This window comes from Ptychodera flava, assembly GCF_041260155.1.
Source record: "Ptychodera flava strain L36383 chromosome 3 unlocalized genomic scaffold, AS_Pfla_20210202 Scaffold_26__1_contigs__length_13983176_pilon, whole genome shotgun sequence".
Lineage (NCBI taxonomy): Eukaryota > Metazoa > Hemichordata > Enteropneusta > Ptychoderidae > Ptychodera > Ptychodera flava.
The window spans coordinates 5,372,798-5,390,383 of NW_027248280.1; the positions used below are offsets into that span (position 1 = coordinate 5,372,798).

Sequence of the window (17,586 nt, forward strand, 5' to 3'; positions counted from 1 at the left end):
TGCGAGCTCATGGCAAGAGCACAAATCCTCTTTTGACATTCCATGCCAGAATTTCAATATACTGTTATGATATAATAGCAATAAATCACACCCAGCAACGGTATACCACTCAATTTTGACCATTTCACTTCATATATGCACTCGCTATCGCTCTTGCATATATGTCGTGAACTGGTCAAAATCTCGTGGTATACCGTCGCTCGGTGTGCTTTATTGCTTCATTATACCATGACCTTGTGCCATGACCATTAATACCAGACTTTGGAGTTTTGGATCACTTTGGTAATGTCTAGAATCAAAGTTAAGCTGAGTTGTATGATGTTGACTTTGGCTGATAAATATGGCAGTACATTTCAGATTTACCTCTCTATTGCTTACTTTATGATAGAATATTAAACCAGAAAATACAGGAAATGAACAGTCTTTATGTATGGATAGGACATAATTCTAGTATGGCTTAGGCTGCGTTCACAAAAAATGATTGGGGGGCTGGAGGCATTCAAGGGGGGGTTTTCAAAAATTTTGGGGGTAGTAGAGGGGGGACTTGAAAATTTTGCTCTGCCTGTAGGGGAACCTGAAAATTTTTTGGTTTCCTTTATGTTTTACATTAACCAATTCCAAGTTTTTGTAGGTAATTCAATGAAAAATGAATACCATTGTTATTTCATCCAAATTGTTGTAATGTTAAGTAATGATTTAACAAAATCTGGAACCATTTTGTCACATTCCATGACTTTTATCTCGAAAATATCTAAACGTGTGATTTGTCGTAAAAAACCAAACTTTAGCCTAGTAACAGGGCAGAAGCTGCAACTGTTGATAATTTTTGCAATATTTCTATGCAATATATCAACTACAGTTTCTTGCTGTCTCCCTACAACATGCTCAACACACACGATATTCAGTTTGTCGACAAAGCCTGTATATATGAATATGTTTGTTGATAATGAGTCCAGACTGACAGTCAGTTGTCAGTGATACAAATCCATGGTACACATACATAGGCTGTGATAGCAAGCTGAATACTGGACAGTTCAACATGCTGTAGGGAGTAGAACAAGAACGCAGTTGTATAAACTGAACAAAAATATTGTCAAAATTATCAAAGTTAATACAGCTACTGCCAACGGGCAGTGTCACTATAGATACTGCCCTGCTACTGCAGTGTCACTGTCACTGCATACCTGAGCAGTGACAGAGATAGCTCTGACTCTGATGTACATGGTAGTTGAAGAAGAGTTCGTGTCAAATGACGCTCATGATAGTGAAACATAGTTGTACACAAGATCAGGCCAGAGAGCAACACATGGAAGACCAGGAGACTTGAAAAGTTATCGGGAATTTTTGAATTCTGGCATATGAGAATAATCAAATATTAAAGAAAAAAGATGGGTTCACCATGCTTGATTTCTAAATTTTCAAATTCTTGTCATAAAATAATACAAAAGTAAAACTTTGAACAGTAAAGACGAATGAAAAATATGTGACTAAATGGAACAGGTAGTCTTGAACACCTGCGAGCGGAATGGCGCAATATGTTTTTCTTTTCTGTGCGTACATCCTTTACAAATATGCGGGCTTGTGATAGTTTCGGGGGGGGGGGGGGGGACTTGAAAATTTTTGATCATATAGAGGGGGGGCATTTGAAAATTTTTTAGGGTATGGGGGGGATCTGAAAAAAAATAAGATTTCAATCACGATTCCTCAAGCCCCCCCTCCAATCGTTATTTGTGGATGCAGCCTTAGTATTCAAGCTATACTAGATTTTTGAAGTCTAATTTTGGCCCTGTTGAGGTGGTGATAAAATCAATTATGCATATGTTGGCTCTAATATCATCAACTGTGGCAATTATTTGATGATGACCACTTGATATCCTGAAGAAGTCTGGAAGATTGACGGACTTTGCATAATATTTTACTGACTTTTCCACTATACACAATTTTGTTTTAATTTTTGGAACCCTGCTAACCTTTTTATCACACTCCTGCTTTAAGGAATTTTTCTTTCAATAACAGTATACAGAAGCAATGGTATTGAAGTGCCCCTTACACAAACTAGCTAGGACAGCAAACTTGTACAAATTTATGTACAATGTTTGCATCTGATCAATTGAATTGTTAAAGCTGATAGAAATGTGTGATCTTTAGGAACTTTTAGAAAACAAATCTGTGTCCGGGGTAAATGTACATATATTGAAAATGACTACTCGACAACTTTAAAGATGATCTAACAAAATTAAGTTCTCTAGACACAGTGAAATTGTTTAAGTTTACGTTTATTTGAAAAGTTAATTAAAACAAGTTCATTTGATTAGTTTTCCAAATTCTGTAATTAAGATTCACGAAGTTTGAATATAATATTTTGTTGTGTTCACGACAACATGTCAACTGCACAACTTGGGCTATGCATGGGTTCACAGAAAATGTGGTACTGCGAAAAGTTTTGCCCTATGCCAAAAATATTAGAACGTCTCTCAAATGATACCGAAACTTTTCATTGATGTCTGCTTGGAATGTTTTTCTTTCAAAAATCTTCCATACAAATAACGAGAACATAAAATAATCCACCCCTAACCAAGGAGAGGACCCGGAAACTTCCAGAATGCCTTAAACAAAAGAAAGATATAGAGCAAAATTGTCGGGTGAGGGCGGTTGACTAAAGTGTGAACGTTTGCTATACGAACAAACCAAACACACCATAGACAAGCAAAATGGCGGCGTTACCAGACGAAAAACGTAAAGAAATGGAGGCTGAGATGAGCAGGTAAATGAAAAGTTGATAGATTCTTCCGAAGCGAGAGACTAGTCTGATGTTAGAGTACCGCTTTTCTGCGGTAAAAACTGGCTTGATCGTATTTGCCGGCCCAAATTTCGAGCACTTCCGGTTTTTGGCCAAAGCCGGTCAATGAATCAATTGAATGTCAGTTTCTCAGCTGCAAACGCGTCTAAAACGATGCCCACAGTACGGCCAATATTACGTAATGAGTAGATGTCTCGATGATGAGCTACTTGAGTGTCAAGGTCATCCATATTTTCCAAACTTATATTAATATTATGGCAGATATAATCGCCTTACCTACATTGCATTGACATCATTATAATTTTCTCACAATATCAATGTAGATCGTACACTATAGTTCATCCATGGAGAGTCTGCTTCGTCCCTGCATAGTCCCTCTATACAATCTGGCCCACGTTCATCCAATATCCATTGATTCATGGCTAGTACTATCAGAGAAAGCTCAAGCTCTGATGCTTTGCCATTGTTTGTTTGTTTGTATACGAATATGGCATGCATATATAGAATAAACAACAGCATAACATTTAACATTTAACATTAACATTTAACATTTATTAGTACTCAACATACACTATCAGAGAGTGTTGTAAGGTACAGTACTCTTAGTACAAAGTGGAAAAAATTACATAATTACATTACTGAATTGCATCAGTGAATGCAATATATGCAACAATGAACATACCGGTACATGAGTAAACAACTTTGCAAAGTATCTAATTACCAACTTGGGCAGAGTCACTGGAGGAAGCAATTGTATTTTTCAGCATAGCGGAAACATGAAGATCTTTGTTTGTTTCAAGTGGAAATAAAGCAAGATTTGAGCATAACATGTAAAATGAAAACCATAACAGCATGCACACTCTGCCTAGACAAATTCCCCGCCAGGACAAATACATTTAAGTATAACTTTCTCAAGTGATCTGGGCTACTTTCCAGTTCAAGCACACAAATTTCAATCCACGAAAACTATCGACGACAAAGAAGTTGGCACAGCGTGAATTGTCATTAAATATGTTATCAGCCCTAATTTACCTATCATTCTTCCATGTCGCTGAAAAACCGCGATTTTCACGTGGTCTTACAAAATCTTGAACCCAAGCGGGTTCGAGTCCCGCATGGGTCACTTTTCATTCACCACTGTATTTCAAGTTGAAAGTTTAAACGGGAAGTTACAGGACCGTGGGCGCACAATGGGGGATTATTGATGATGCAGTCATTTGCATACACTGGGCGGGAATTTTGAATTCTCATGTAACACTGCTTTGACCGTATGATAAATTTGAATAATCGTGATGGGCACTTTTTGTGACATATACAAATAGGAGTCAAATGGTCGTACAGGAAACACATTTTGAAACATATGCATTCTCTGACAAAAAACGGACAATATTTTTAGTTTATTTTTGACTCAAGTTTAGTCTTTATATATTCACAGACATCACATGCAATTCAAAGACAATGAAAGTCTGATACATTACAAAATTATGGGATTCTGGGACCAGACATGGCACGTCTGATCAGTAGCGTGGCTTTTTACATTTGCATAGATTTACGATAATCCGGCTTTTATAGGGGAAGTTCCTGTTTAACCAGTACGTTTTCTGGGGATACCATGGGGAAAGTAACATGCTATCATGTAACATGTTATGAAGGCTGACAGTCAGTTTCAACTATACTGACAATATCGGTCAGCGAAGTCCTTCAGCACAGAGTATGATATCTTACGTAAGCATCCATACTTTGAAGCCATCCCAATGTAGTTAATGTGTCTCCAATGAAATCTTGAAAACACGATTCTCTATAAAGTCGACCAGTAAACCTGTGTACACATAGTTTTATTTTTTCATGCCATAGAGTGATGTGCACTCAATATGTAAAGTAGTGATATGTACCATATTATATTATTCGAGCAGTCCAACCACTGTAATATCTAGTGTACTTGAGCTGTGTCTGTGAAGGAACCCTTTTGGAAGTCTGAATATAAAATGAGGACAATTTTATGCCAGACACACACCTCTAAGATCTCCTTGCTTTTGTTGACAGGTTTGAGCAGGAGATCCTGGGTCCATCGATGCTGCCTGTCATATCTGCTGCACTCACAATGCCTGCCACCAGTGTACAACCCGTTGTTATTCCTGCATCGATACCTGTATCAGGTAAATCTGTTGTCACTCTCCGAAAACCTGCAACCCTGTCGTCATCAGAAAAAAAAGTAGCCCTATTGTTTTAAGGTAGTTCGCGCCTCGAAAATGACAGACTTAAACTTTTGCTCAAACTTTCTTCAAGCAAACTTTAAAGCATTCCCTTTCGAGGTCAACAATACAAATCGGGGGTCACCTTGCAAATTTTGGTACAAGAGAAACAAATTTCCCAATTATAATATTTGAAATTCAAAATGGCCACCATCCCTGTGTTATCTTTGTGAGAGAAACTAAAATTCCTGCTTTTCATAAAACTTAGCCAGTGAAAACTTTTTGTCTCCACAAGCTTCAAAATAAGCCACCACAAGTTGTTGACAAAAAAGTACCTGTATTGTAAGACTTTGAGTGCCGGAATATCTGTCCCGGAGGCGCATTCTACTTTAATTTATCCCTCCCACAACCAAATTGGAATGACGATGTTACAACGTCTGTGACAAAGTTTGAACTCTGTAGGAGAAAGTAGAGATGAAAGGATGTCAAAAAGCACCAATGCAGTGTTATAGATAGACAATGTGTATATACAAATAGCTTGTCTATAACACCAATGCAGTGTTATAGACAATGTGTATATACAAAATAGCTTGTCTATAACACCAAGCAGTGTTATAGACAATGTGTATATACAAAATAGCTTGTCTATTACACCAATACAGTGTTATAGATGTGTCTATACAAAATAGCTTGTCTATAACACCAATGCAGTGTTATAGACAATGTGTATATACAAAATAGCTTGTCTATAACACCAATGCAGTGTCATAGACTGTGTATATACAAAATAGCTTGTCTATAACACCAATGCAGTGTCATAGACTGTGTATATACAAATAGCTTGTCTATAACACCAATGCAGTGTCATAGACTGTGTATATACAAAATAGCTTGTCTATAACACCAATGCAGTGTCATAGACTGTGTATATACAAAATAGCTTGTCTATAACACCAATACAGTGTTATAGACAATGTGTATATACAAAATAGCTTGTCTATGACACCAATGCAGTGTTATAGACAATGTGTATATACAAAATAGCTTGTCTATAACACCAATGCAGTGTCATAGACTGTGTATATACAAAATAGCTTGTCTATAACACCAATGCAGTGTCATAGACTGTGTATATACAAAATAGCTTGTCTATAACACCAATGCAGTGTCATAGACTGTGTATATACAAAATAGCTTGTCTATAACACCAATACAGTGTTATAGACAATGTGTATATACAAAATAGCTTGTCTATGACACCAATGCAGTGTTATAGACAATGTGTATATACAAAATAGCTTGTCTATAACACCAATGCCAGTGTCATAGACTGTGTATATACAAAATAGCTTGTCTATAACACCAATGCAGTGTCATAGACTGTGTATATACAAAATAGCTTGTCTATGACACCAATGCATGTTATAGACAATGTGTATATACAAAATAGCTTGTCTGTAATACCAATGCAGTGTTATAGACAATGTGTCTATACAAAATAGCTTGTCTATGACACCAATGCAGTGTTATAGACAATGTGTATATACAAAATAGCTCGTTACAGAATGAAAGTGACAGTCTGCAAGGTTCCCAGCATAACCTGTATTTCTGTTTTCTTTCCTTACAGCTGCCCCATCAATTCCCATTTCAACCCGGCCGGCCTTCATACCCCACCAACTTCAAATACGTCCCAAGCAGCACCCCAACTCCCACCACCTCCCCCCGCCACCGCCGCCACCCATGATGCCACAACTGCCCATGCCGCCAGGGGCACCCATGATGGGAGGCCCACCCATGGGCCCCATGGTACCAATCCCGCCACCTGGTCCGCCCGACATGGGCCCTATGCCTATGCCTCCAATGGGTATGCCAATGCCACACAGCCATCACATGATTCCAATTCAACCAACAGTTATATCAAAGCCACCTACAGTCTACTCGGCGCCACCAGTAAAATTCTCACAGGTAAGCATTAGTATCATGGTATATGAAGATACAAATCACTCTCCCCAAAACAGACACAGTGACTATAGAAAGAAAAGAAACCCATTATTACAAATCTGTATGTTGTTTTTTTATGAGGACACCTTTATTTTGACGCACAATTGGATTACAGAGCTCTGTAGGAGAAGGATTGCCTGTGTTCTGCTCAAAATATCAATTTGAAAAATGAGTAATATTATTAAGGTAGTATACGCCTCGAAAGTGAAAGACTTCAACTTTTGCTCAAACTTTCCTAAATGAAACTTTCAACCATTCTCTTACCAAAGCAGGGGTCACTCCACAAAGTTTGGAACTAGCGAAACAAATCGCCAAACATTTTGTGATATTTGAAATTCAAAATGGCCACTTTCTCTGTGTGAACTCTATGGGGAAGCATTGAATTATGAATTTTCTAAAAAGCTAAGACAGTGAAAGTTTTTATTTCTTCAAGAGCTTTCAAATGAGCCCCCACAAGTGGTAGATCAGAAAAGAGTTGTAGAAATTTTAGCATCCCAATATCTGTCCCGGAGTAGCGTTCTACCTTAATATGGGCACTTTCTCCTTTTACAGAAACCTGATGTTTCACAGAGCAACAGTGGAATAGAAGGTCAAAGTTCATCCCTAGATCCAACATCACAGATGATGGGAAGCACAATGAACACCATGGCAACCAGCATGGACAGTGGCAACAACACAAGTGCAGCAGTGCAGGGTCCCTACATCCCTCACCAGGGTCAAAGTTCAGAGGTCATGAAGGAAGAGAAAGGGAAAGAGGGAAAAGTGGCGAAGAAACAGAAAAAGTACATCAGGACGGCTGCCGGAATGACGTGGGAAGATGATAGTTTAAATGACTGGGATCCAAGTAAGTGAAAAGAAAAGGGAAAAGTGAACAAAACAGTGCCCACACTAAACCATGATATTGCAAATAAGTGCAATTCTGGGGGTCCAGTCTCAAAAAGCTGTAGGGGGGCCCCCTAAGAAAACTCAATAGTTTTCATAATGCTGTGTTCTTCAGGTGCACTAAATGAAGGTCTTACAAAGTGCCTCTATAGAAATTCATAAGTAAGAATCTAGTCATTGTAAATAATATTCCCGGTTATGCCAAACAGTTGAAATGTTTCACAAATATAGATGGGATTGTATCACAAGTGATATATTTTCTCAACCCCTTAAATGGCCAAATCATGACCTGCCCACCGTTCATCTGATCAGTATTGTGCAGTGTAAATAAAATCCTGTACAGCTGGATGATTTGCCGATATCACAAATTAAAATTCAAAGCCTGTGTAGAGTAAAAGATGTCCAAGACACTAAGCAAAATATTTCCATTGTACAGTGTGAACATGCTGTCGTTTTCTAAAATCCTGACTTAATTTTGCTTAGCAATGTCATGGAATCTGTATAGGTGAGGTCCTTGAGCTTTGCCTTTATGTATGTTCCAGTATTTGGTTTGTTGGTAAAATTCAGTCTGTTTTGTACACTGCCAAAATCATGTATGGTCAGTGTTCTATTTGCCAAAACAGCCTGTACATGGTTGTGTGTCATATCTGGTGTTATTATAGAAGATTGAAATTTGGTTGGGACAAACATTCATTTATCAATGATAACACTTTGCTGTGTACTCAATGTAAAGCCTCCATTACAATACCAGCGTTACAATCAAACAGAGGAGAAGATTCAGCAGTGTATATAATGTGCAGCTGCCTCTCATTTACCTCCGTTCACCATTATAGAGCGATCAGTTTCTACATCTTTCCATTATCACCCTGAAGAAGACCTGTATGTGGTCAAAATGTCGTTGTTGTAATAATTGCCTAACCAAACTACTGGACTCGTTTCCATGTATCAGATTCAAGATACTCTATTTCAAGTCTGTGTCTCCAAACGGTGCATTTTCACTGTACTTGGACTGATTGCAGTTTCGTACTGACAAAATCATCAATATACTACCCTTTTCAGTAATAGAGCGCGAAGCCACTGCAGTGAACTGCAATAAAACTGCTCACACTAATTAGTTTCAGCTGTAGCCAGCTGGCAAAGTCGACAACATTGTATGTCCCATGCAGACAGTTTGTCTGGGGAAGTTGAAATAAAAAAGATTTGTACATGGACCCGTACATGGTAATGTTACATTGTATCTTAATCTTGAACACAGGGTGCCAATCGTAAACTCTCATTTACAACTCGAGCCTCAGACAGAGCTAGTTTTGCCTTTGTACAAGCAGACTTTTTGGTCTTTATCAAGTAGCCTTGTTCAACACCAAAGTGGCCACGGCTACAGCTGAAACTAATTAGTGTAAGCAGTTTTATTGCAGTTCACTGCAGTGGCTTCGCGCTCTATTACTGCAAATGGTTGTAAAGGGTTTGATTCACTGGAGCATAAAAACAACATGTCCAGGTCACACTGATAACAGTGTGATGCTGCAACTCACCATTGCACTGTGTCCTTCATGCATGGTCATTTTAGTGACACGTCATGTATTTGCATGGTTCATTTAGTGACACGTATTACCGGTATAACGTTAATTTTGATTTCAGGTGACTTCCGGATATTTTGTGGTGACCTTGGCAATGAAGTCACGGATGAAATCCTCACCAGAGTATTCGGCAAATACCAGTCTTTTCAAAGAGCAAAGGTAAGACATTCTGTAGAAGAAATATGCTTGTATGAATTGTTCATTGGCCCCACAGTGTACCAGCATTAGTCTTTTGAGAATTTCGCTAATGTCTGATGATTCCTTTTTTCGGATTGTGGATTGCAACATCGACTTTTGTGCTCGTATGTTTCAGCCCTTTTTTTACAGGACTTTGATTTGTTACTGTTTGTGTGTTGTTGTGTCATTTTGTGTTGTGTTGTATTGGGTTGTACTAGTATATCCTTGTGGTTTGTTTATAGTTTGTTTATATATTCTCACTTACTATTATCCTGTAGACAGTTTTTACTAAGCCTTAACCTGTTCACCCCAATTCCCTGTAAACAGGTCCACAATCACCATTGATAACAATGGTTTTGGGCTAAACCATGGTGGTAAAAGGGTTAAATAAAGCAAATGGTAATAATGGTAATAATAAATCTATTAAAAAGTATGTCTGTGTAGATATATGTGAAACAGCGCTGTTTTGAATGTGAGCAGCAAGATACTTATACTATGTTCGATTTATCAGGAAAGTGTTTTCAGCCAAGACAAGTGCATTACATGAACATGGCTTCAATATTGCAGACAACTACACAAGTTTGTACAATTACACTCAAGGTCTCTTTTATTGATTTTTTCAGGTTGTGCGAGACAAGCGAACAAACAAAACGAAAGGTTTTGGTTTTGTAAGTTTTAAAGATCCGAATGATTTCATCGCTGCCATGAGAGAAATGAACGGTAAGAATTATCTGTTCACTGCCTTGGAAAGTTCGAAATCGACTTTCCAGAATTGATATTCGTAGACATTCACGTACTAACTGAGGTTCATGAATATTCATAATGACTCATAATCTTTAGATTTGCATACTGAAACAATATTCATTGATATAATTTGCATAAATGAATACTAATCTGTTGTCCATTGCACATAAGATACAGCAAAAAGCAACTTTTTCCACCTGACATAGTATGAGAAAACTACTGATGAACCCTTTACCACTAAAATAGACATGGTGTCTAGCATTGTAGAACCTGAACAGATTCAACAATCTACACTATATTAACACATGGTCTCTGAAACTGTGTGCCATGTAAAGTTTTATTGCGTTTGAAGAAGCTGAGTCATCACTGATTGATGGGACTATCTTGTTAGAATATTGGGACACCAAACTTTGCCGAATTGTTAAAAAAAATAACGCCTTTTTCAAAAATCAGAAGCACAGATTTACAGGCTGTATAAGGAAAATTTAAAATTTACCATATCGCTCAAATGATTTTTCCCCGCAGGTGAATTTTTTTTTTACATCAGTGTTTCAGGTGAATGTAACACTTTGGCACAAATTTGCACATTGATGATCAAGTTCACACATCTGATTTTGAAGAACCTCACACAGCTTACCTTAAATCAAATTTATGTGTATAATGTATGTTCCTTATAATTGCTGTCAATGCATTCTACTACTGTATATCGTAAGAGGGGGAGCTTACAGAGCGCCCTCTAGCGATGGATCTTTTAGTCTGAGTATGCCAGTACTCCACAGAATGAGGACAACGTGCCTTTGAAAGGTTTTAAAAGTGTGAGGGGTATCAGATATTGAAAATTTGACACAATTCTTTTCCCAAAACATGCCCAAGATTCCTAAAAATTTTGTGCATGGTATAATACCAAGTTGCATTCGTGTAAAATGTAATCGTTATCTGAAAGCTGGGAACATGACAATTCAAATTGTGTGAAATACCAGTATTTCCACAGTTTGTATTATTTTTAACAATATTTTCATTTCATATATTTTCTTAAACTTGACAGGAAAGTATGTGGGCAACAGACCAATCAAGCTTCGGAAGAGTACATGGAGTGATAGAAATATTGACACCGTCAGAAAGAAAGCCAAAGAGAAAGAAAAATTAGGACTCCGATAAAATTTTTATTTGTTTACCCGAGATTAAATTTGTGTTTGTTTACCTGATTTTTCTTTTTTGTAATAAACGTCAGTGTCTTAGTCAAATGGTGTTGTATTCAGTGTCTTTACTGTGAGGTCTTCAAAACATATCAATGTGCTTGAGGAACTCTGTTGTAATTGTTCTTATCGACGGGAAGCTCAATTGTAAGTAATGGGTGTTTTCATACTTGCAAGCCTAGCAGTGTACTACTAGGAAATCAGTGGAAAATAAACCACCAGATGTCCAGGCAGTTATCTTTGAAACGTTGCCTGTCAGACAAAATATTACCTACAATAATAATTACATCTTGCAAATTGTGTACCCACTTCACCTCATCTCTTATCTCAGAAAATCTAAAATCGGAAAATTATTTGCACGTACCTTTTGATCAGGAAGATGACTGTAAAATTCCATGTATATGGTCAAAGATATTTTGTACTTTGCATATAGCTTTACAGTTGTTGGTATCTATCTTCAAATGATGTATTTGTGATCGATCGTTTTTACTGATAAATAAAACCTCACATGTCATTTAGGTGTCACTGCTACGTGAATTTGAACCATTTGTTTTCTGATGATTCTGAAATTCCAAACATCCAACTGACCCTAACTGAACTACTACAAGTACGCCCTCTACACTAACTTAAAGCACCACAAACCCCCACCCCCGAAAAATTTTATGTATTTCATATATCAGTATAGTTGTATGTATTGTGAATTCTAAAGAAATTTCTGAAAATTTGTAACTCATAAAATGTCATAAATTAGAGAGCACTCTTGCCTCTGATCTGCCACTGGGCTATACACCTGTTTAAATCTCTACGATCCAAGGTGAGACTGCAGGAATCTTTACTTATTAAAGGTTCAGAGTGCTGTGGGACAGATATTCGGAATCTCAAATTTTAACAATATTCTTTTGATGTAGCGCTCTTGGGGTTCAATTTAAGATATTGAGGCAGGTTCAGAAATCAGTTGCTGTCATGGAAATTGTGTTTCATGACCTCCTTTCAGATTTGTAGATGTATCAATAATCTACCCTGCTACATTCTCGCTAGCCAGAGCAATGATTTCCGCTCCGCTGACCTACTTGACGGGTAGCGCTGAGCTGTTGCCGTAAAGAGGCGCGTGGTTTACGACGATGCCCTGCTACAGCTAAGTGCTGTGAGCGGTACCTGAGAAAGTTTTTTAATGACAATTATTTACCTGCACAATGTTTCATTACAGGCTTGAAAACAATTCAACGATTTATGTTTAATCTAGCAGAACAGCGTGCTGGAAGGGGATGTAACAGTGTCAGAGTACATGTATATGACACATTGGTATTCTTAGCCGAGACGTAATGTTGCCAGGCTTAAAGTTTGCACCAACAAGTTAACACAGTATCAAGACATGGCATGACTGGGTGTCATCCTGTTGGGACGAATCCCCTCCCTAAAGTGTTTGGTTGGTGGGGCACGTCTTGAAAATTTGTGGGAACCCCAATATCCTTGATGTGATGGGAGACTAAAATCTCTATCATTTGATAGGAAAATTTTGAATTACTTCAGTGAGCGACTTGGGTGAAGGGGCTTTGACACTGGTACTTACATGTGCAGTTTGTTTGATTATTCAGGTCATTTACAGTGAAACCTGTTCTCACAGACATCTAAACAATTGAGACAATGCTCAGTTAATAGTAGATTTTTCAGCCTTAAAGAATATGCCTGTTGAGGACACCACACTTAATTACAGAAAAGTTTTACTACTCCTAATGGCTTCATAGACCTAGACATGTTCCACTGAAATGAATTTTCAATTATCAGGTGTTACCATATCAGATAATTGATGTTTTGTACTTCATTGTAAGTTTACGATAACTGAAAGTAGAGTGGTCTCAGAATGAAAGTTTATTATTGTGAAAACAATTCTTTACATGCAGACATTTTCACTTGCTCAGTCAGGAGAGTTTAGAATGACACGTATAACCATAAACCAGTCTTTTCTTCACGGTCTATGGTATTACATACATAAACACAACACAAACAAAGTATGTTAGGTTCAAACTTGATATTGTTATTTTTCATTTTATTAAATGACCTGCAAAGGTCAAATGTTGACATTTCAGATGATGTGTTTGCAAAACAACAACATGCCAGTTTCTAAAACACTGTAAACCAAATTATTCTATACAGGGAAATGCACACAAACACCGTGACAGAAATCTTGTCAATGTTGAAGCCATTCTCCTTGAGGTCTTCTAGTTTCCCAGTAACAAGCACAGTATGTATTCAGGTATTTACAACACTGTGAGTTTACTGGAGAGCGCCCTCAACACAGACTCTGGTAATGCAAATCAAACCACATTTTATAAAAAATTCTTATATGGGTGAATGCTTCGGTGGTTCTACTGCTAATTTGACGTTGTAACCAACTACACTGCGTCGGCCGATTTGTTCACCGACGAAAAACCAGAAGCAGATTTCCATGGCGATGAGTGTGTTCAGCCAGGCTTGCTGCAAAATAAAAGGAGGAAGGCACATCAAAGGTTACAGTCGATAGAGCTTTCACAGACAGCCTGTCAAAATCATGTCTTCTGTGTTTGTTCATGAGTTCAGTTTGTAAAGTCATTTTATGTCGAGCATGTCTCTACAGAGATCTACAGTATAAACATGGAAAGTGCAATGACTGGCGAGTCAGTCACGACGATTCCCCTTGACCTAACAGACAGGACTTCACGGAACTATCAACCTGATCTGCTTTCAAAGTCTTGTATTATATACAGCACAATGAACATGATCTTCCACCTACAAAGCGTACAACTTGAACTCTGTGAGCGTCACCAAGACTTACCCTGACTGTGACGTTTTTCCATTTGCCAGTTCTAGCTGATGCTACAACATCCTGAAGACCTTTTTGTACAGCTGGGAACTCAGACGGCTTTGGTGGTACAAGTTCCACTCTGGCATAGTACCAGAAAGTCCTGAGTCTTGGTGTGGACCATTCAACCAATCCTGATAAAGACAACACACAAAACAAGAATTGCAATGAATAAATGATCATCAAATTGTCTGACATGGGGTGTATCTGCCAAATAGACTGTGTTTCCTACATTATGCCGCAAGTCATATGATCATACTTTCTGCATTGCAGATTTGACCCAGTTGTGAAAAGTCCCCTAAAGTATAAGCAGTAAATTTTCTTGCTAAAAAAGTCTGGTTGGTGTACATCCCTTTACTTTAGAACAGCAATGCAACATTCCATTCCTTCGCTATAAAGAGGCCACTATTCACAATGGTCACACTGAATAACTTGAGAGTAACAAACTGTGTTTTCCCCCTTTACCAGAAAATTTAGGGGGGATTCCACCAGTTCATGTGCTCTACTTGTATCTCTATGTGACTGGCACCAATTCATGGGGCAGTTGGCCCCCCCTTGACAAATTGCTAGGGGTGCCAACACATCAACAGAGGGGGAACAGCCCATCCCTCTGTCTAGCTGAAGCACTACAAACATTTTAAAAGAATTTCTAGAATAAGCTCTATCATACAGAACTCACATGTATATGATGTGATGCGCCAGCTATACAATACTAATCTCGTCTCAGAATAGAACTCATAAAATTGAACTTGGTAAAAAATGATAAGACGACAATATTCGAAGATTTTAAATTGGGCAGTGGCAGATCAAAATTTTGAAGCAATTTTCTCAGACTAGGTATTTGTTCAAACATGTGGATCACGTTCCAAAAACATTTCTGGGAGCCGCCATTACCTACTTCCAGTAATGGCGACTTCCAGAAACCGCTCAATGTTTTAAGGAACGTGACCGACGTGCTTGAACAAATACCAAACCCCATAAACGACAAGGTTAGTGTAGTATAGTGTTTAGTCTTCAGTAGTGATAAATCCTTACGACCAAATGCAGTATGTGGGATTTCACATCAAAATGCCACGCCATGTGCGGTGCGCTTATTTTGAACGCTACAGGGCCTTCAGCATTGTAGCTCTAATGGTGGGTGAGGTCGCAAATAACCAAAACTCACCGACCGCCTCACCGTAGAGCAACAATTTTGCAGCTACTCCATGATAAGATCATGGATGTACAAAATAAGATCATTCAGTGATCAAATACAACAGAAAACTTACAAGAGAAAATGAATGCGAATATATTGAGGACCTTAAACTTTAAAGGGCAGCATATGATTCATTTTTGATTAACGGTACCTATTTGGGGAAACCTACAAAAGTAAGAGGTTGTGCCAAATGTTTAGGGTTAGGGATTTAGAAAATATCAAATATGTGGCTAAAGTCTTTTACGATGTGCACGAGTGAAGAAATTCGAAAATGCGCACACAAGACACCACTCAAAGAGTTTCATTCGAGGAATAACTCAATTTTAAAAAACGGCTGCACTGCAGTCTGCTGTACGATAAATTATTCGGAACCTGGAGCCACTACCGGCGTCGCCATCTTGCCGTTCGAGTGCATAGCTGGATCGCATACATGGATCCTGTAGAATCCAAAGGGGGTCATATTACGACTGTGGGAACATATCGTTATGTATGCTTGGCTAAGACATTGGAAGAAAGTTTGTTCTACCTACCCGTAGCAAGTTTTGGCCCCTTAGTGGCCAAAGCATTGCCCATACCGGCTAACTTCGCTGCCATCCGCGACATGTTGGAAACTTGCGGACGTGATGGACGAGTCTCTGTTGATGCATAAATTAATTCTCGGACTAAACTTGTTCACTGACCTGCATGTAAACATATGCACTCTATTTTGTCAAATTTTAATTTTAATTATCGTAGTAATATTGAAATCGTCATGAAGAGCTTTATCATATTTTCCAGACAATTCTTATGCCTTCTTTTAATCCACAGAAATATTTCCGATTTTACCCGAAGATTAAATGTAGTTCGGTCGTTGGGAATGGGGCAATGACCCGATGACCCCAGTACGACTGGTGTAGCGCCCCTCTGGTTGAAAAGATATTCACGTTGTACCGACAGTACAGAACTGTGCGTGCCCGACGTCGACCAAACCATGCATTTACCTAACAAAACAACAACAACAACAACTACTACTACTACTACTACTACTACTACTACTACTACTACTACTACTACTACTACTACCAGGTTGTGTCATCTTTGAAATATTATGTGATAGGTTTAAGATATGTCTTTCTTGCTGACATTTACTGTTGTCATTCATGACGTGTTCTGTTCAATGCCGACCAGCACTTTATAGTGATTTTCTTTTATTTGTATCTTATATTTCCTTTGGTTCCTTGAAATGTGAAAATTTGTTTTTACAGTTTTAGTATGTAGGGACCTATGTGAAATAAAGATATTTGAAAAACTACTACTACTACTACTACTACTACTACTACTACTACTAATGATAGCCACAAAGAAGAACGACAACAAAAGTACAATGAATTGCAAGAATAAAATTACAGTTGTTACAAAATCTGTCATTTCTCATGTGAAAATATTTCAATTGTTCACCCTGAAAAGTGCTAATTATTCAATTGGTACTGTGAACATATACTTTTATGAAGAGTGACTTTGAGAGAACATTAAAACTGCATTCATGATCATACCAGCGGAGGAATAAAATTCTTGAAACTAGAAGTGACAGAAAAACATGTTTTTTATCAAGAAAATGGCACTTTCCATTTGTTCATGTATAATTCTCACATGTTATGAACTTCTGAGTTAATTTTGTCAACAATTAGAAGCTGGAGCAGAATATAAATCACCGTAAAGATATTCAAAAGAATCCTAAATATAATCTACACCCATTACCGCAGATATTTTACATGTTTTGACATATTAAAGTAAAAATGTAATTGTGTATGCTGTTGACTCATTGTACAGTATTGAAGAGGTTCTCCAAATTTGCATAAACAAACTAAAACTTGGATCTCAAAAACCTTATTTATGATTTTCAACAAGAGTAATTGCCCTATGAAAATCTGCGGTTTGAAACTTAATGGCACGATGATAAGACAAATCATAGTTTTCTTGCTTGGTACCATCTACACTCAAAAT

General features: G+C 37.9%; 2 protein-coding genes across 2 annotated transcripts; one reads left to right on the forward strand and one right to left on the reverse strand.

Moving 5' to 3' along the window:
• The first annotated feature begins 2,656 nt into the window (after nt 1-2,656).
• Nucleotides 2,657-11,617, forward strand: LOC139126020 (RNA-binding protein 42-like). Its single transcript, XM_070692087.1, has 7 exons — nt 2,657-2,764; nt 4,844-4,956; nt 6,620-6,957; nt 7,546-7,837; nt 9,514-9,611; nt 10,253-10,349; nt 11,419-11,617. Exons 1-7 carry the CDS (start codon nt 2,712-2,714, stop codon nt 11,529-11,531), a joined length of 1,104 nt encoding a protein of 367 aa, XP_070548188.1. The 5' UTR covers nt 2,657-2,711; the 3' UTR covers nt 11,532-11,617.
• Nucleotides 11,618-13,583: 1,966 nt separating this feature from the next.
• On the reverse strand, nt 13,584-16,330 carry LOC139126021 (ATP synthase subunit g, mitochondrial-like). Its single transcript, XM_070692089.1, has 3 exons — nt 16,134-16,330; nt 14,382-14,542; nt 13,584-14,044 (listed from the first exon to the last, which is right to left on the reverse strand). The coding sequence occupies exons 1-3, from the start codon at nt 16,204-16,206 to the stop codon at nt 13,910-13,912; spliced, it is 369 nt and encodes a 122-aa protein (XP_070548190.1). The 5' UTR covers nt 16,207-16,330; the 3' UTR covers nt 13,584-13,909.
• Between the last annotated feature and the right edge of the window lie 1,256 nt (nt 16,331-17,586).